Source organism: Serinus canaria, chromosome 18 (assembly GCF_022539315.1).
Source record: "Serinus canaria isolate serCan28SL12 chromosome 18, serCan2020, whole genome shotgun sequence".
Lineage (NCBI taxonomy): Eukaryota > Metazoa > Chordata > Aves > Passeriformes > Fringillidae > Serinus > Serinus canaria.
In genome coordinates, this window is record NC_066331.1 from 6,467,386 (window position 1) to 6,487,368 (window position 19,983).

Here is a 19,983-nt window from a genome sequence, read left to right on the forward strand (position 1 = left end):
AGACATTCTTTCTGGGGATGCAGAAATGATTATTTTAGAAGTGACACCAATACTGATGAAATCAGAGCTGGATTCCAAGATCGCTCAAGTCCCCAGTAGTTGCTCCTAGAACAGTCCTACAGAATCTCATGTTTCACATATGCCCTCAAGATGGGGATTTAGAAGTTCATAGTAAGTTTCTGTAAGTCAAATAACATCTCAAAGAAGTTATAGGAGCTACTTTTAGCTGGACTTGAAAAGCCAGCAATGGCCAACAGCTGCAAGTTGAATGACAGCTATTTATGGGGCTGCAGCTGCCTGACTGTAAAAGGGCAGTCCTAGAAAATCAAAGAAGCAACAAATTTCAGAAATAGCAGAGATTAGAGCGTTACAGAAAGATATTCCTGACTGAGGAATTGCTGAGATGTACTTGCTTGCAAACAAATCCATGTAGAATGTTCCCCCAGCTTGCAAACAAATTAATACTTTATAGAAACACACAACTTATTGTGCAATACTGTGCAGCTTTGCTACAGCAAAAGCCAAAATCCTGACATAGCTGTGAGCAAGGATGAAAAAGGCAACAGAGACATTGTTTTGCTAAAGGTTCCATTTCAATTTTTTTTTCAGTCTAGGAATAGCTTGAATTTTCTATGACAGTTGATAATGATAAAATATTATCCAAAATTAGCTCTGAGTGTTTTAAGAAGGTAAGAAAAATCCTTGTGTCTGACATTTCTTTTGGGTACCTTTTTAAACTTCTCAGAGCCGTCTGGGGAAATAAATGTATAGGTTTTGCTATCAATAGATCAGAGGAATATTTGTTAAAATGGGTCAAGTAGCCACTAAAGGTTTAAAATTGCTGCTTGGAATAGTTGTATTAATGCCATGTTCCTAAGGCTGTTCTCCTCAAACATGAGGATCTGTCATCATCATGAACTACAGTTTAAGGAACTTTGTGTTTGTTGCAATGTTTTTTTTAAAGGCATCAGGCACAATAATTGCAATGAAATACATTTATAACATGCACCTTTCTTCCTCTGACGCATTTCCTGCTTTCAAAGAATTGTAGTGTTTTTTTAAAAAAGCAAACCCTTGACTAGCTCAGCACATCTCAAGATGCTCCAAATTTCACACTGTGACTCTGCACTGTAGTGCTGCAGTTTGTATAGGGTAACACTCTGTGTGCTGTGTATAAGTTGGATCTAAGCAGCCTGATTTATGAAGCAGGACACAAAGCTTGTTCCCATGGAAAATCAGACATTCTGCCACAGGGAATGTGGAATAGATGTAGACAGGCCCTGATCAATTTTCTTCCCAGTTGAAAATTTACTGCCACGAGACTGTTCTGACAGCTGGAGGGGGGACGGACTGCCTGGATATACACCTCTGTCTGAGATGTGCAGGCATACAGTGGGTGCGGCACAGGGGGGAATGACAGGAATGTAGGCACAGCATAGAGGGAATGGGGAATGCTGGGAATGGGGCTGTGGAGATTTATTGCATTAATATTACCTTCTTGCCTTCTTCCTACATCAACCCATGTTAGCCTCAGTGTGATAATCAAACAAGGGATATTAGCCACAAAATCCAAAACTATTCAATTTACTACATATTTGGGTCTGTCTTGGCACCAATTTGCTTCAAACATGCCTGATGCCACCAGAGAGCAACAAATATGACCTGCTCTAGGAAGATGCTGAATACCTTGAGGAAAACCTAACACTGAGGTTCTAGTCTAAAGTCAGACCACAGACTGAAACAAAACTAACTGCGGGTACCACTTACAGACAGACCTGGCAACAAATTCACTTTTTTTTTTTTGTCAGCTTATATTAAAATGGACACCAAGGAGGGGAGTCTAGAAGACTTAACTGCTATTACTAGAGTTTCTCTAAAACCTTAATTCAAGATTTAGGTTTCTGGTATATAGGATTTCCCCACATGCCCATATTTGGAACATTGTGTGACAGGACTAATTAGGGAATCAGACAGTAAAGCTAAGGAAACAACCCTGTGAAATGTGTTTTCTGTGTCTGTTCTTCAGAGAGCAGGATAATGAATGAATTGGGTAACTACTTTGCTATATATTGGTGAGTTGGTCTCATTTTGATTTGCAGCCTTAGGTTAGTACTAAAGTCAACAATATCAAAGGGATGGAATAGATGTATGATAACAGATAATAGATGTGTACACGTATAAATATATAGATATCCATATTCTGCAAACGGGGAAACAGAGGCATAGAGGGCTTGCCCAAAGCCATACAATAAACTAACACCAGTGTTCAGCAGCATTAGGAGCAGAATTGGCAGTTTTTAACTTCTGAGCCAGCTGAAACTCTCCTCATGCTCTGCCCTGACTTCTCACACACACCCTGAACTGTAATCACAACTGTCTCTGTAAATCTGCCCAAGTGCAATCAATAAGTGTTGCTGCTTGTGACCCAGACAGAACAGCTGATCTGCCAGAACAGCTTCACAATTTTACTCATTACAGATCTCAATAGCACTTGTGAAGCAGTTTAATGACCATGTGATTAAACAGGGGCTGTTCTTTTATAGACCAGGAGATGAGAAAACAAGCTCAAAACTAGCAGAAAAAAGGTCCAAACCAAAACCACCCATGAGTCTTACATTCAAGCAGATTTCTTTCCATACCACCTGTGTTTCCGTGGTCAGAAAGAAGAAATTACAAGATTTATAAAACAGACTGTGTAGGAAAGGCTGTTCTACGTGGGACCTGCAGTATCTGTCACTGACACTAAGAAATTAAACAATAAAATCAGTTGGCCGGGGTCACCCAGAAATGCTTAAGCTCTGAAAGAGACCTGTAAAAGAGAACCAGATCCAACTATATTGTGCCATCCCCCTTTCTTTAGTACAAAAGGACTTCTGCTTTCTTCCTACTCCCAATCCAGTCATCTGTCATTTTCAGGACAGCCTGGAATTGTCAGTTCAATTACCTTTCAGTTTGGAGAAAAACAAAGCAGATGCTGCTTATTATGAAAAGGCAGAATTGCTTTCTTTTGTGAAATATCTTATCTCACTTATATTTTATAATTAGACACTGAATTACATGTAAGTCCCTTATTTATTAAGCAATACACAGGAGCTGGGAAGTAATGTAATTCAGCTAAAATGAAATACTGTCTTCCCTTCAGCTTGGGTAAAGGTGGTGGTCAACTCAACTGCTTCTTTTAATTTTTAAGACTCAGCCAGTTTTTGTATCAATCTTCCCCTTTCAATTCCTTTTTCCACTATGCACATTATAATTATAGTAATTTCTTAGCATCTGTCATGAAATATGCAAGGGGGGGAAATCAGACAAACAGCCACTGCCTGTTCTAAACAATACAAAATATTCTCACTGATTTAATTATATTTAAATTATTTTGCACAACTGTTCAGAAACTCTACTCATCAAATACTGATTAAAATGTAACTTCAACACTTTGTCAGAGAAAAAAAAAACAAAGAAAGGTTTGGGGTTTTTTTGCATACAATACCTGCTTTAAAGTGGTCCTAGTGAAATTCTCATGTCTGCTCTACCCGCAGCAGCCACCCTGGTGAGGTCTGACTGAAAGGCACATGAAGGGAGGTCAAATAGTTCCCGTGGATGTGCCGGGCTCCGCAAGCTGCTCCAGGCGGAAGCTCACGGCAAGCTGAGCCCTGGCTCTGCCCATATGCTATGGCCCCAGGAGGAGCCAGCAGATCCCTGCGCTCAGACATGGGGAGCATGAAATGAAGTTTTTGCAGACTACCCACATAGGTTGGAATTACTTCATTTCTATGAGCTCACTTCCCACCAAAATGATAGAGGAGGCCTTTACATGGTGTAACAACTCCAAGAAATATAAGCGTGTGGAGGAAAAAAGCACTCAAGGAATAGTTTAAAAGCTATTTAGAAGCAAGTATGGGAAATGATCTTAATTTGCAGGCAAAATTGACCTATTTGTGGTTTTCTCCATACCAAAATACTACATTGCTATAAACATCCAGAACAAATATTACCTCGTTTGCCATTCATTCACAATTCCACAATATTAAACAATAGAGAGGATGATGACTTGAGCACTGTTCTGTAGACCAGGTCTTTACAGCAAAGTTCTCAGGTCCAAAAATCACAGCAACTTAGTGCCTCTTGAGTGCTTCACAGCTTTTGCCTTGATCTTCCCTTTGTCACCCACGCCTAAAATACATGGGAAAAGTGCTCTCTGGATACATGTCCTATTTCTGAATGTGTAGCAACACTGGCCAATTCAAGGGAGTTTCTGCACCTCCAATCTCCCCCGTAATAATGCATTTTGATGTTTTTTACTTATTCTCAGCACTCTGCAAGCATGAGGTCCCTGAGGTGAGCAGTTAGATCAGGTTTACCAAGGAGGAAGTAAAGGCACCAACATGTTAAAGGTGCAGCCTGCCAGACCCTGTAAGTGAACATTTCACTGACAGAAATTCTATACACTTGTACTTGTGAGTGAAAACAGGGTTTATTGGGGGCTTGTTTAAGGGATTTTAAAAGTATCTACAGGGAATCTGTCAGAGGCAAAATAACCCATATTTCAGATCTCTGTTCAAGACATACCTTTACTCTGACCTTTTACTTAAAACCTTCAACTAATTAAGTAGATTTTATTGGATAGAACAATCTAAAGAGGAACTAATGAGATGCTTGTGCAGCACTAAGCACAACTCATGATTTTGTATTATTGCAATTGAAGTAGGACATTTATCTCCTTTCCCTTCATTTTACCGTCTCTAAACTACACCATCAGTTCCCCACATCTACCATTTTGTTTCCTTCTAAGTCATCAAAATCACTTTCAGCATCACTCAGGTGTTGTGGGAGTTTATGTTAACTGATTCTAAGGAACTCTTCTGAGTAACAAGCTCAGAAAATCCAGGAATTCTGTGGCCTTGATTTGCCTCACTGAAATTTAAATTGTATTTAAAAGAGCTGAAATGACACCGTAGAATCCTGCACTGTGTGTATCCAGACACTGTCAAAGTAAACTGTCTCAAAGGAGTAGGAAGAAGCTCTCAAAATGCTACATTCTTAAACTGCATCTGCAGAGCTTAAGCTCTTTGTACAAAATTGCAAAGAACTGCACCAGGCTTTGGCATTTGTAGTTTAGCCAGCTAATCAAGATGAGTTTTGTAACAAAATATCGCACATGGGAACTGCCATATCGCAGCTCAGGATAGGACTCTGCAATGAATTACAGGAATAGGAAAGAAGTTAAAATTGACGGACAGACATCTTTTCAATTTACGAGGAGTTCACAAGTCAAGCCCCAAATGTCTTCAGGTAGAGGCACAGCAGTGAGGCATCTCTGTCTCATACCTCTTTCTTTCCAGATTCTGCAGAGGCTTAGATTTCATGTTAAGATTACCGGCTGGCTAGGTTTGTCTGCTCGTCCCACCATGGTTTTCTGTGCACCTGGCACCCTGCGTGCGCCTTCACCTCATGGCTCCTGAGTCTGCTGGTTCTCTACGGCAAAAGTGGCTTTTCAGCGGGAGATCTGCAGGTGTCACCCTCCTCTTGCAGGTGTCACCTCCTCCTGCAGCGGTACAGCCCCGCAAAAGGGACTCACCTTCTCTCTCATTCCCTTCCCTAGGGCACCCACCACGGCCTGTCATTGACGAGGGCATGGAGCCTCGGGCCACGGACCGCTCTCGGGCCCTCTTCATGCCCTCCCGCGTTCCCTTCACCCCAAAGACACTTCCCCGCCCCTCACTACCGTTCCCAAGACGTCTTCCCAGGAGCCTTGGGGTGACCCTCGCCCTGAGTCTCCGCTCCGCCCGCCGCCCCCTCAGCGCTGCCGCCCCCTCACCTCTGCCGCCCTTTCCCTTCAGCCTCCCCTCCCGCCAGGGCGGGAGCCTGGCTTCGCGCGCCACCCCGGTCCAGCCAATCAGCGCGCGGCGTGCGGGCGGCCGCGCGGGCTCGCACCAACCAGACAGCGGCTTCTTGAGGCGGCCTCGAAGGGCTCCCGCGGGCCTCCGGCGCCGGGGCGTCCCGCCTGCCAGTGACCGAGATGGCGGCCCCGGTCCCTGCGGCGCGGCGGGCGAGCGGCCCCGCCGGTAGCGCCCGGCGCGGCGGGTGAGTATGGGCCGAGCGGCGGGGCAGGGCCGGGCTGTGGCCCTCTTGGGAGCGGGGCCAGGGGTCCCCACCTCGGTTGGGGGCTGCCCGCCATGAGGGGGGAGGCCCGAGGCAGAGCCCGCGGCGGTCCCACAGCCCTGCGGCCCCATTGCCCGCAGTTCGCCGGAGCGTTACCCAGCGGCTTAGGAGGAAGAGGAGATTAGAAAAGGACACACAAAAGGAAGTCTAAAGACATGATGGCAGCTCAGCGCACCGGCGGCGCTTCTCCCGCAGCTCCGGGACAGGCTCCGGCTAGCAGCTCCACGGAGCATCCCCCGGGGCACCGGGCTCGGAGCCAGGCCAGGGGGTGCCCGTCAGCCGTGGGTGCGCTTGGGGCACCTGCAGTTTCATACTCCGCATAAAGGTTTAGCGTCTGGTTCCAAATTCTGGCCTTTAGGAGGTTTTCCAGACTCCTTCCAGCCGGGATAGCAGCATTCACTCAGCCGGTTCTTTCATGTTGCTTCACTCCTGTGCCTGCTTCAGCGCAGTGTTCTGATCAGCAGAAGTTCGTGGCACACTTCGTTTTGTCCCAGATGTTTCAGTTCTCTAAAGCTGTGATCCACACAGTTCTCGTTTGGGAGCTTTTCCCTGTCAGGATAACACAGGCTATTATTGGTAAGGAAAAGCCTGAGAAATCCCCTTTAAAAATGCCGTTACATAAAGCATGAGAAGTTTGTCTTAGCTGATACTATCTACACAGAAGATAGGGAGAAAGAGAAAACCCATAAACAGGAGTGGAGAGTGTTTTAGTAAACATTTAACACTGAGTTTTCACAGGAAATTTTGTGCCATAGAAGAGTTTCCTTAAGTTAGGCTTACCAGTCTTAAAAGTTACCAAGATAATAGCAGAGACCATAAGTACCCATCCATCTTCTTGTGGCAGCTACCAAGGCATAGATGTTTCTATGTTTTCTCAGGAAAAGAATCTACTAAGGACAGCTTCTTTGAAATCCTATTATTTCCCCCAGCAATTGTAGAATAAACTTCCTAGTTGAACAGAGAGCTCACACACAATGGGACACAATGGAATAGTAGCACATGAGCTCTGTGAACACTTTCAGTTAATTAGAAATGCAGGTTTCTATGTAAACAAACTGTTACTCAACAGCTGCTGTACTGCATTAGTCTACAGGATTTGCTCAGATGTAGTAAAATTTGAATACCCTAGCAAGCAAACTAAATTTATTTTCCAAGAAGCCTGCCTAATATAGGCATACATAGAAATAGCTACATGGTGCTGGTTTTGTGCAAGATATACTTTATTCTTTAGAGAAGTGGTTTATATGTCCTATCTTTTAGTCAAGCTTATTGAAAAAAATTTACATAATATTCTTCTTAACCATGACCTTTTAAACAAACACCTTGCCAACATTTTTATCTGATGAGAGGATTAAGATATTAGTGTTTCTAGCCTCGGTCACCAAACAAATCAATATTGGTGCTGCAGGTGAAAGCAAGAAAACAAGCCCTTGTCCTCTACTCTTCACACTATAGCTCTGTTTACATCTTGATCTGTCAGAGCCCTACCCAAATTAGGCACTGGAGGCCACTGCAAACACTCAGCCAACCTGCCCCAGGCAGAGACACAACCCTGAGGTGTGGATTGGGAGGGTTTATATTTCCCTGTGGCTGGCCGGGAGCAGAGCCAGAGGCCATGGGGGATTGGCCAAAAGGATTGGGCTGGCCAAAGAGATTGATGTGCTTGGGCCCCATTGTCTTGCACTTAGACCAGTGGGAGCAGGGTTTGCTTTGGATTGGTTGGGTTCACATCTGCAATAATGTATGTAATTGAGCACCAAGTAGTGCAGTGCATCTCTGGAATGCTGTTGAGTGAGGACTGGGGGAGATTCTTCAGGAGCTGCAGAGAGCTCCTGTTTTCCTTTCACAGTAGACTGAGGCAGCTCACTGCCCTATTTCTAGACATGGCTCATCCTACATGTGTTCATCATAAAACTTCCATGGGGCTTGTGAGAATATCAAAATGCACAATCTGTGAAGTCCCTTTCCTAGGTAAGGGCTGTGCTGTGCTTGGATAATGGGTGTTTGAGTTTGGTCTGAATGGACTTCAGGTGCTGAGTCTGCTCTGGGAAACTCCCAGAGAACATCTTTCCATTGGCACAGTGTTTATCAAATATCTCCAAATGGCAAACACTGGTGTAAGAATGCTTTTTTACCCATATTTATTATAAACTATGAATACAGCACCTTTATTTATAATGTAGAATTAAGAGGAAACACTTTTGTCTCTGAGTCAGTGTATATCAGCAAAAATTGATTTGCTAAATGGTCCTATAATTACAGCACAAGCTTTTTAAATTTTACTTTGTGCCATTTTCTTTCTGTGGTTTTCTAACATTTCAGTACTATTTAATTTTAAATGGAGGTAGTTATACAATCCTGGTTAAAATATCATGATCATGAATGACAGCTGTCACTTTTGCAGTGAATTCTTCCATAGATTTGCTGTAAAAATTTCTTTTCAAGACATTGTGCCACAACATCTTGTCTCTGCAGAAGCTGTAGGGGCCCTTCCGCCTTTCAGAATTGTGCTTTTTATTGCATTTTTCACTCTGATCCACATTCTCTACATGCTGTGACCTTCTATGGCAGGCACTATCTGAAGCAGAAAAAGTAAAGCAATCCTTTAGTTCCAAACACACTTTTTTGTTTTAAACCAAGTAAGGGAAAATGAACACAGCAAATACTTCTCAGATTTACAATACCTTAATTTGTAGTAGTATCAGTCCCTGTGGAAACAGTAAGGTAGACTAAACTAGCTATATAATTCTTTGATCGTATTCCTCTTGATAATTGCTACTCAGCTCACCAAAAAGAAATTAAAATGAAAGTGTTCTTTCTCTTGTGGAACACATTTTTTTAATCAGTCTTAATCTTGCAAGTAGACCAAAGGTCCTATTCTTACAAGTGTGCCAAAGCAATTCCCTACTCCCCTTCTCCCTCTTTGTTGCTCAGGTTTCATTTTGAGCAATGGCTGTCTTTTGAAACAGTCCAATGTGCAAGTTCTGAATGTGCTGGAGAAAGTAGGAAGGAGTCAGATTATTGGAAAATTCTCAGCAAGTAAGGTTTAAACAAAAAGTAATTTCACCTCCAAGAGGCACAGTTGTCAATGGATGACACTCAGAGTTCATTTCAAATTTAATCCTGTTTGTGATTGATTGCAGAATAGACCTCTCTCTGATTGCTGTCATTTAGGAAGGGAAGCAGAGACTGTGTGAAATCATCTCCTGATTCTTCACAGCCAGGCTCAAATGAGATATGTGACTGCTACTGGGTTGATAATACTTAGCACATATACAACACTATTTCAGAGGATCTCACTTTACTGATAGTAATAAATTTACTTCAGAGTCTCCCTCTGAAGCAGATATGCTTATTCCTATTTACAGTCTGGGGTTATTGAGGCAGAGAATGTTTAGCTGGCCCAAATTCTGACAAGTCTTTTTTCACAGGCAGATACTGAAGCCAAGAAGTATGTCTGCCAGCTCCCTTGCTGTAATTATTCCATGCTCTCAGTTTGTCTCAAAGCAATTGACAGTATCACTTGATGCACCTTTGGAAGGCCATATATCAGCAAATGTGCCCATGTTGCAAATGATCAGGCAGACATCAGCTCCTCATGAGTAGGAAGACGGTATGGTTCTGCTGATATCAAAACAATCAGCTCAAATCAAAGCCATTTTCTCCAAGGCAGCTGCTTTTTTTGGTTATTATCTGTTCCCCCGTGTTTCTATTCTTGGTTGATAGATCAGGCTTCTGTTCTTGAGGAATTCACTTTTGGCAGCAAGAAGTGTTCACACTCCTCATCATTTTTCATAGACTAATCTGTGTTGGGAATTTTCAGTAAATAACATGAAAGCATCAGTGATTGAACACTTTAAAGAAAATAGTATCATTAGGTTGATATATTTTTCTCCCTAAAGACAGCAGCTTCTGAAACATGTTTTTCTTTTCAATTGTCTATAGGTTCTGTAATTGCCTGATCTTTCTTTTTGCTAGTTGTTTTATAAGTTTGGTGGGTAATATGCTGTACAGTTTTTTATTAAAATTCAACACTGCTGTCTCATACTGATGGTTAAGTGATTTGAAATCCTTGGAAAATCTGAGCCATAGTATTTTTACCTATAGAAATACACTGGCTGCATAAAACATTGTTATTCAAGAGATGATCTGGTAAAGAAAAGGGTGAATGGACCCTTGCAAAGTTCTGCTGTCCAGAGGGATGCTTCAAACACTTGTTGATACTCAGATTGAGCTACAAGACTTGCTCGTTGCTCAGGGCACTTCCAAACTGAAACAAGTTGAGGGGCCATGTGGATGTATTTTCCAGTTTAAAAAGGGTGTCAGACACACATGGCAACCCAGGCACAGAACTCACTCAATCGTAAAATAGAGATATTCTGATGTGGGTTGCAGACCTCTCCCTGCAGCTGTGGGATAACCATTGCGTGGATTTGGCATACAGGACTTCCAGACAGTTGGCTTGCTGTTAAACATTGGTTTATTTGGTGAACCCTATCCTGGGTTTCACTCTTGCCTAATGATTTGGAAATATTTTTCAGGCTGGATGCAACATGATGACACTTGAACACCACATCCAGCCATTCCCAAATTTCACAAACTGCTCTAGGCTTGAAGATCCTGAGGAGAATGCAGTGTGCTGGGAAAGTGGAAGGAGTAAACTGCCTGCACTGGGAGCATGTGGTGTCTGATTAGAGCAGCCACAGCTTCAGGCATCTCTGATTGTCTGCAGCTGAATATTTGACACCCTCCAACATGTCCCAGCAAAGCAGTCCCACTTCATTTCTGTCCTGCAGACTGTAACATGTCGACGTGACTAATTGCCAGGGCAGACAGAAGAGAGATAAGAATAGGGAGGACAGAAGAAAGCAGATATTCCAGTGTGGAATAGCAGTGCACAAAACTAGGACAGGTCCAGAGTCCCTGCAGCAGGGTAGGGATGGACGTGGGAACTGCAGGAGTCCCTGAAACAGAGGAGTCTGGGAAGGGAGCACACATGGACCTTGCAGAGTGAGTGGATGCACAGCTCTGCAGATTTGCAGGCTTCCTCCAGAATTTATTGTTGCTGCAGCCTCAGTGTGTGAAGCTATTTCCCAAGTGTTTGCAAGACCTCTGTAATGCATGTGAAGTGTTTAGTTTGTAATGACAAAATTCTTGCAGTTTTATTTTGATAGATTCTGCATTTAAAAGAAAGCATGCAAATCACATCTTCAGTGGCTCCAGTGCCAGTCCAGGTGCAGAAATTAAGGAAGGTTGATTTCTCATCCTAGCTTGTCTTTGCTATTGGCTTAATTTACCCCAGTACTAAGATATCCTAACCTGTCTAGTGTTAGCTGTGTTTGGAATTTTTGGTTCTAAATGGAAACCCTTTTTAAAAGTAGGAAAGTTAAATATTCTCCATGTTCTATGTATCCAGATTGGCACAGGAACGACTTGTCTTCTTGCTTACTCTGGGTGAAATGTCTACGGTCTACCACTGCTGGTACCTTAAATTAGGGATGTGTGAAAAACTGCTTCTAGGATGGTCAGTGTGTTCAAATTTTGAAGAAGGCCTGAATATGTATGATAATGAAGCAGTGCTTTGTGCACCACTGATTATTTTCACAAGCTCTTGTTATATTGTCCATTACAGCATTTTACTTTCTCTAAACAGGAAATATTCACTCTTTCCAACCAATCCTTTGTATTTTTAACACCCTTTGTGTGTTTCCTGCTTCCTAGCACTGAAGGACTCCAGGGTGGTGTTCCTAAGCAGGTAGATGATGTGCTGTGAACTTTAGGGAATGGCGTGTTTTGCATTCAGGATCACATTTCAGTTTACTGCCAGAACCAGAATGTCATTGAGGGCAGTGCAGAAATCCTGCCTCCTGTCCAGCTCAGCCTCCTGCCCTCTAGCCATAGCCACCCACCCATGCTGGATGCTTTTGAAATCCAGATCCAGAGAGAAATTCAGGCTCCTAGTTGTGTTTGAACAAGTGAGAGCATGGTGCATAAGTCTTTCAGTAGATCAACTAATAAATCTTATCTTGGAGGGGACTAAAAGGAAGGATCATGGATTTATCATAGTCCTTTTATTGTTAGTGACTGTTTTATCCTTAAAATCATCTTGTCTTGCCTTCCCTTATACAGAAGTCACTCTCAAATTAAAGGCAAGATACTAAGGCTCTAAACTGCTGTGTGCAAACACAAAAGTACTTTTTCCTCTTTCCCACTCCCAGCCCTTTGTTGGGAGCTCTCTGTCAGCTTCACTCCAGTAGCTTTGTCTGATCTTCTCTTTGCAGTTGCTAATTGGCCTGGCAGGGATATGAAGTGACTGAAAATAACTTTATTCCCTCATTGTGTGCACATTGAAAGGGTCACAGAACAGAAAAGTAGGGCAGAGTCCAAACTGGTGGCTCATGCCGATCAGCCTGGCAGCCAGAAAATGGCATTTGAAGGTGCTGGTTGTGGTTCTGCAGGCAGGTATTTGATAACCAGCACTCTGAATATTGAATGCCTGCTCCTTCTCCCCCGGAATGGAGGTGCAGGATTGCCTGCAGGGGAGGAAATACTGATATCTATCTGCAGAGTGGCTTTCTGAGTAAGGTTTTGGATGCCTTTTGCTTTCCTTGAGGTTATGTAGCATTGTCAGAGCTGTGTTGTAGGTGACTGCCACAAGGATGGAATCTCCAGAATCCTTCTTTGAAGAAGGTAGTGTTGTATAAACCAGGGTAGTAAATCTCAGCTGGCAAAGGCCAGTCCTGTTGGATCTAGGAGGTGTGTGGGTAGTTTGGGTCGATTTGCATATCTAGTTGCTTCCTTGTTTATTTGGATTTAGGAGAAGTATATCTCCACACCCTGAGCTTCTGTGTGAGATTAAAAAATAGAACCAGGAATTATTAGCCAACAAAAATACTTTCCCAAGACAACTATAGCGTAATCTTATAGTATCGTGTTGCGTTTATATGTAAGAGAGTCCTCTGGAGCAGTGCACACCAGAAGAGACATTTTGTGGAAGGAGAACAAATTTGTGCCATGGGAAGTAGAAGAGGGTGAGCTAGAAGAAGGATGTGAATTCCAGAGCTGCTTCCTACCTTAATTCTGTTAGTCCCACTTTTGCTAAGAAGAGAAAAGCCTAGATCTGTGGTCATCTGGCAATGTTTTTAAGAGTTCTGGCCTCCTTACTGGTGATCAGATCCATGCTCACTCAGCTCAGCAGCACAGCCTTGTCAAAGGTTGGATGTGATGTTCAGCAAATGGTAGAATCATTATTGTTGGCTCCATTAGAGATTAGCTGAACAAAGCTCCTGGTAGATAAGAGTAACAAGACAAATAGCCATGGATGACAGCTTGCTCCAACACCTGGTGGAATCCAAGCTTTGTCAGCCTTTTTTTGGAGGGTTGCCCAAAAGCCTGTGAGGACTACATGAATTAAGTTCCCTGCACTGCAGGGAACTTAATTCATGTATGGATGTCAGATTTTGGGGATGGTTAAACTAATTTAACTTCTGAGTTACAGGGCGGGGTGATGCACTATTAGAAGGATTTTCATCTCCCTAGTTCTCCTTCTTTTAAAGAACAATCCTGTAATTTGAATTTTGTGAATTTCACCACTTTCTTATCCTAAAGGAAGCAATGTGGGAGACTTGATTGCTTCCCCTTCTGTTTCTACAGATGGTGATGTGGTAAATGTAGCCAAGCTCTTCTCTACTAGGAGACATTCTCCCCTGAGGAGCAGTCCCTTTTTGCTGGACATGCTTACAGAAGTGCACAGCCATGGACCTCAAGGAGAAGTGTCAGGTAGGTTTGCTGATAACAGTCACACCCAACTTAAGTGTTGAGTCCTTTTAAAATGTCTTTATTATTTTGGGTCGAGATTCACACAGTGGCATTATTATGTAGTAGTATAATCTCTGGTTAGGATGGAAGTTGAGAGTTCTGTCACCTTCATATCACTGTGTCAGCAGAAAAATCCTTTGTAGGGTGGGACTGAGGCACCACAGTGGAACAGCACAGGTGGGGTGTCCTCTGTCACAACTGCAGTGTCTCTTTTGAGCTCTAAGCTAGGGCTTCATTCCCAGGGACACTCAACTTTGCTTTACTTGAAGGCTGAATTCACTGAAAGATTTTTTAAATAAACCAGGGCAATTAAATCATCTGAGTCCAGTCTTGCTGATGGTAACCTGGGGTCTCAGCCAGCTGTGGTGAGAGAACAGTCTTGGCTTTTCTCTCTGGTGTCCCTTTCCCCACCACACCATGAGCTGGCTTTTGTCTGTTGGCTGTCTCTGTTTTCTCCAGGTATCCCTTCTGTGCTGTTTTGTTTGCAGCAGTGAGAAATGGTTTTGTTCATTAGTGCAAATACCTGCTAGGGACTCACCTAGACCAAAAGATACTACATCAGTGTAAGTGACTTTTAAAGGACAGTTTTTCACATCAGCTGTGCACTTGCCTGCTCAACTGCTTTTTTGCTGGGTTTCTGCTCTGAGCTGTGCTGGACCAGGAAGACCTGGGCTCACTCCTGCCCCAACCTCTTGGTTCTGGAGTGCTCAGAGGATGTTGACCTATGTTGTTTTATACCAAATTGCTTTATTACCATGGAGTTAACATTCCAATGAGGACAATTGTCTACTTGTTCTCTTGTTAATGACATCATGGGCTAATTTGGTATTGATCATTTTAAGAGATGATGCAATTACCACTCTGTGGAGGAGTGTGTTCTGTGTAGGCTCTGAGAGCACCAAAGAGAGCAGAGCATAGTGGGGATACTTTCACTGTAGGTCACTATATTTGACTCACCTTTCTCATATGACATTCTCCACTGTTCAGTGCAGGAAGGTCATATCAAATTGCTGGACAGGCAGCAACCTTTAAAAGGCCTATTAGGAAAATGTTCTGACAAGGAGGTTACAGGGGGAATCATGGTGTTCTCAAGTCCTAACCTCCTCTCCTGACTTCTTGAAATTTCTTCTCCCTCCTTTCTGAATGAGTATTAAAACTGAAGGCAAGAGATCACCACAGTCTTTTAAATAGGAATTAAGAAAACTCACAGATACATAAAGCTGCATTTTTACGACTTGTTTTGTTTGGCTTCTGAGGAAAGACCATGATTTTATACTTGTTAGCAACCCCAGCAGGGGGCCTGTAACTAGGTCATCTTTAAGGTTCCTTTCAATCCAAACAATTCTGTAATTATTATTTGGTGCTAAGAATTTTACTCTCTTCCTTCCCAAAGTGAAGAACTTGAACACATACACAATGATAAGGGAGCACATTAACCTGCTTTGTAACCTCAGCAGTAAGTTTGATGTGCTGGGTTTATTTTAAAATGCTAAAAATAAAAATCAGTCCCAAATCCGGCTGAAAGCAATCTCTGCAATATATGTGTGTGATGGAGAGTTAGCACTCTCCATCACACAGAAGATGTACTCAGAGCACTGCTGCACAGACAGCTGTCACTCAGATGAGAGACTTGTCCTCTGGCTCCAGTTGGCTGATAAGTTCCCTTGTAAGGAATGGCTGAGGATCAGAGTTTGTCAGGTGTAATGCAGGCTGCCTTCCAGTTTTTGCAAGAAGCCAGACACCACAGAGAAAGGCAGAGAGAATTCTTCTTAAATGTGCTGATATTCTTATTCTTTTTCCTCCTTCTCTGACTTTTTAATTTTCTGTGTATTTATGAAGTGAATTTAATCCTTGTGAAAGGTGCCAGAAACTCTGCTCCAAGACCACTCAGCACATACTGAGAGAGCACCACTGATTGCCACAGGACAGTGGGAGGCTCCTGAGTTTGGGTTGCATTAACCAGAGGCTGGATTTGCAGCCACACAACTAATAAAAATTATTGACATCTTTCATTTCACGGTTACCCATAACAACTGAGCTGTATTGTGCCAGTGTAATTGCTGCAGCCTGGATACAGCACTGTGCCTCCTGGCCAGAGCCTGGGAACGTGTTCAGGGAGCCTGTGCTGTGCTTCCCATTGCTCCAGCTCTAGCACTGTTGGTCCTTGTTCTAGGTTGCCTAAAAACAGCTACAGTCCTACCTTGGGACGGAAAAGTAGCCCAAGTCCTTTGCCATTTCTCATCCTGCCAGTGACTATGTCTCTGTGTTTATTCCCTGCTGTTCTCTAAAAGCTCAGCTCTTCTTCCAAGGGCTTTTTCACAAACTGATCCTTTTTCCACAGGCATCTCTCATTTATGCTGCAGATTTTGCATAGGTCAGTCCCTGCCTTTGTACTCAGCCTTCTGTTCCAAGTCCCAGTTTTATTTTCAGATCCCAAGTTTTTGTCTTCTGCTATTTCATGATATTTATTGCAGAAGTGCATATCTAAATGCACTTTCTGATACCAGTTGATATCAGAAGGATACTAGATAGTACAAATTACTGCCCTAAACAAAACACTTTAGAGCAAGGTCTCTTAGCAGCGAGGTAAACAAGAAGCAGCAGTTTTATCCAATGCCATGTGTGTCCATGACCAAAGCTGGAGTTTTGAGGTTGGGACCTCTTACTGCATGAAGCACAAGGATTGTTCATAGTATTGTGTAAGCAAGTTGTTTTATTCACTTTCATTCGAGTCTCCAAAAGGTACAAAGCCATGGGAAACAGATCAGCAAGCACTGTAATAAAGAAGGGGTCTTACAAGCACATTCTGTGAGGGTTTAGGGTTTATCCACTCTTACCCAGTCTTGTTGTTGATCTTTTCTTTTTTCTCTCATTTTTCCTTTGTGTTGAAAGGAGTATATGAGTAGTTCCTTAGCAGGCAGGAAAGAAAAATTGTGCCATTAGGACATTTTCTTGGTTTTTTTTAGTATTAAATTGTTGTCCAGGAAACAAAATGCCCTACAGAAGGATAAAGGATGTTTTACCTCTTTCCCTCTTCTGCTTTCTCCTGAAGTTCCATTAAATAATTACAAAGTGTCTGCTTCCCTTCAGCTTTGGCTCTGGGAGCTTTGTGAGATTATACACCCATGTGTAATTCAGTGCCAACATACCAGATCTTGTGTTGGGTTTATTGTGAATATTGAGGTCATTTAATCTCTGCCTTTCTGGCTTAAAACACAGAATATGGGCAGTGCCTAATGAGGCATTTGAACCTCAGAAAAGGAAAGGAGAGGAAGTGAAGAGCTTGTCCAGGCAGGGTAGGTGAGTCCAGACACCTGTATGTGGTTTTCAGAGCTGCACAATGTGCTGAGACTGGGAGCCTTGGCAGTGCCTGTCCTGTTTGGTACCAGCCAGCTGTAATCCTTGGCAAGCTACTGATGCTGGTGCTTGGATGGGCCAGTTCTTTACCCCTTTCTGTGTGGAGTGAAAGCAATTGTTCTAGTGATTGCTTTGCAGAACTAGGAAGCCCCAGACAGAATTAGGACAGCACTGAAGTAGGAGCTAAATAAAAACTCACTTATAAAGGTGCATCCCTCCAGCAGTGGAAGAAAACATACCTGCAAAGGATGAGAATGAGAGAGAAGGCTCATTCCTTCTTCACCTTTCTATCCCCTTGTTGTTTTTCCACCAGCCCTTTCCTGTCTACACTTATCCTTTGCCTCCTGTGTGCTATGCCCAGGTAAATGTGGAGCCCCAGGCATGTCTATGGTGAATTTATGTGCACCTTTTAGTTCAGATTGTATGGCTCAGGATGAATATGGGATGCTGAGAGGGGCTTTTGCAGCATTCTTTATCAACAAGAGAACACTTCAGATGGAACCTGTAACCGTCTCAACTTATTTAAATAGCAAATACTTGTATTTTTGAATTGAGCTAGAATCCAGAGCTGTGGAGTCATCTGGGGGGCAGTTAGTGTTCCAGGGTCTCTTGGTCTCAATTTAGTCTTTTTCCATGCCTACTCAGGTGTTCCTTTCTGTAGTATATTTTGCAGCACTTTGTCCTACCTAATTTGCCATCTGCTTTTGCACAGACCCCTGTCTGTCAGCATCATTCCTTCCTGTGCATGCATATGCAGCTCTGCAGGCAGTGAGCCCAGGGATCCTCACTGTGTCGGCTCCATCTGATAAATGAACCATTCTCACAGACATCTGGTGCTATCCTGGGCAAACTTTCTTCCCTCTCTGCTTTTTTTCTCCCCCTACTTCCATCCCTCATCCCCCACCCCCATCCGCCGCCTCCTTGCTGGATCTGCAGCGTGACTGGAAGCAGGCTGAATTAATCAGCAGACTGGTGCTTCACTCTGCTGCTTCTGTCTCATTCTCTGCAGCGCTGGGCTCTGCACAATCTTGCTCCCTCTCCCTCTTTTCTCTCTCATTTTTGGAGAGCAGCAGCAGGGCCAGTTGCTGGGGAAGTGGTGCAGGAATTTAGCCCAGATGCTCTTCAAACAGGCTGACCTCTGGATCCCCCACCAAGGCAAATGTCGCAAAGTAAGTTCCTCTCCCTTAACATTTAATTTCAAAATGGCTTTCCCTGTCTCCCTCCCCAGTCTGCATCCTGCCTGATGTGATGGGGTATGAAGAGCTTTGAGGTTTTGGGGGAAGGAGGTTATGGCAGGACATGAAACAGAGATTGATGATTTTAGGTCGGGAATAGTTTGTTTTTGGCACTGATGGGGAGAAGAAACTGTTTTAAACTGCAGTTTTAACCCCATGACCAATAGGAAGATCCACACAGGATTTTAGCTGCTGACTCCTGCTCTGCTGCCCCTCTGCTTCATGGCTTGAATTTGTCTCTTGCTTCTACAGGCTTTGATTTGTAACTGTTGAACCTCCTCATCCCTGTGGGATCCGTCCGGCAGTGTACCTGCCAGGCTGGATCATTGCTTTGGTCCCCAAAGTCTTCAGCTGAAGAAGTAGGGATAGGAAGGAAACTATCAAGGGGATGAAAGATGTACTGAAGTTCTGTGGATTTCTGAGCATTGCTGGCCTCTGGTTGGGGGGCATTAGCATTCCCTGGAGGGAGCTCTGTCTTGGCATAAAGCACTGCTGTGTGTTGAAGCCAGGATAAATACATACTCCTAACTGCTCTCTGAACTTGGAGGAGTAATGCAGCTGGCTAAATTACAGTAATTAAAGCTTAATAATTGTGTAGTGTTTCAAAGTGTTGCATAAACTCTGTCTCTTCCTGCCAACAGCCTGGTGGGACAGATAACTGTGGTTGGGGATTTGTTGCTCCAAACAGGACTGAAGGGACGGACAGAGGAATGTACAGTTCCACACTGGGCTGTTTCCTGGGGAGCATCTGCCCCTTTCTCTGCTGCTGGGCTGCTGCTGGGGAGAGCAAAGTGCTGGGCTTTGCATTACCTGTGTAGAAAGGTTGATTGTGCCTGTTGGCATCTTTACTCCATGCTTTATGGAGAGCATAAAATGTGGATGCTGTTGCATGGATTAAAATGGACTCTGTGCACAGCAAAGTGCATCAGTGATTCAGGCTGGCGAGCCCTGCTTTGGCCACATCTCAGAGCTCTGTGCTTCTGCAGCTCTGTCTTTTTGCAGGGGGAATCTGCAGGCCCTGTTAGTGAGCCTCAAAGCATCCACACTGGAGCCCCTGCAGGCACACAGTTACCCAACTGAGGGGGTTCTTTTGTCCAGGGGCAGCAGGAGGTCTGGGCTGCCTTTCATCCTGGGCTGCATGGGGTGGGGAGGAGACAGTTGCTGCCTGCTGCGCTCTCCATTAACTTGGGCACTGCTGTGCTGAAGACTCTGCTTGTTTCACTTGATTTGAGACCACCAACAGCTAAGCTGAGGCTGCCAAGTTCACATCAGGTGCATTCAAACCAAGTTTAATAGCTGTGTTCCTCATGCCTTCTGGTGCTTTTCCCAGCATGTCCAGGTTTAAAGGCAGTGGTTCCCACTGTCTGCTTGGTGGAGCTGCCTGAATTGTGCAGATATCAACATACATTTCTTT

The 19,983-nt window shown here is 43.7% G+C and overlaps 1 protein-coding gene across 5 annotated transcripts in view; it reads left to right on the forward strand.

Annotated features, from left to right (window-relative positions):
* The first annotated feature begins 5,940 nt into the window (after positions 1–5,940).
* Positions 5,941–19,983, forward strand: part of TMEM94 (transmembrane protein 94) — a 51,582-nt gene continuing 37,539 nt past the window's right edge. For 4 of the 5 annotated variants that reach the window (XR_007779042.1, XM_050981391.1, XM_050981392.1 and 1 more), the window contains exons 1-2: positions 5,941–6,081; positions 13,813–13,938. Coding sequence is in view for 3 of the 5 variants with exons in the window: in XM_050981391.1 (XP_050837348.1) it covers positions 13,915–13,938 (24 nt within the window). In the remaining 2 variants the exon portion in view is untranslated. The remainder of the gene's footprint in view (positions 6,082–13,812; positions 13,939–19,983) is intronic. The other variant, XM_050981393.1, reaches the window with a different exon arrangement.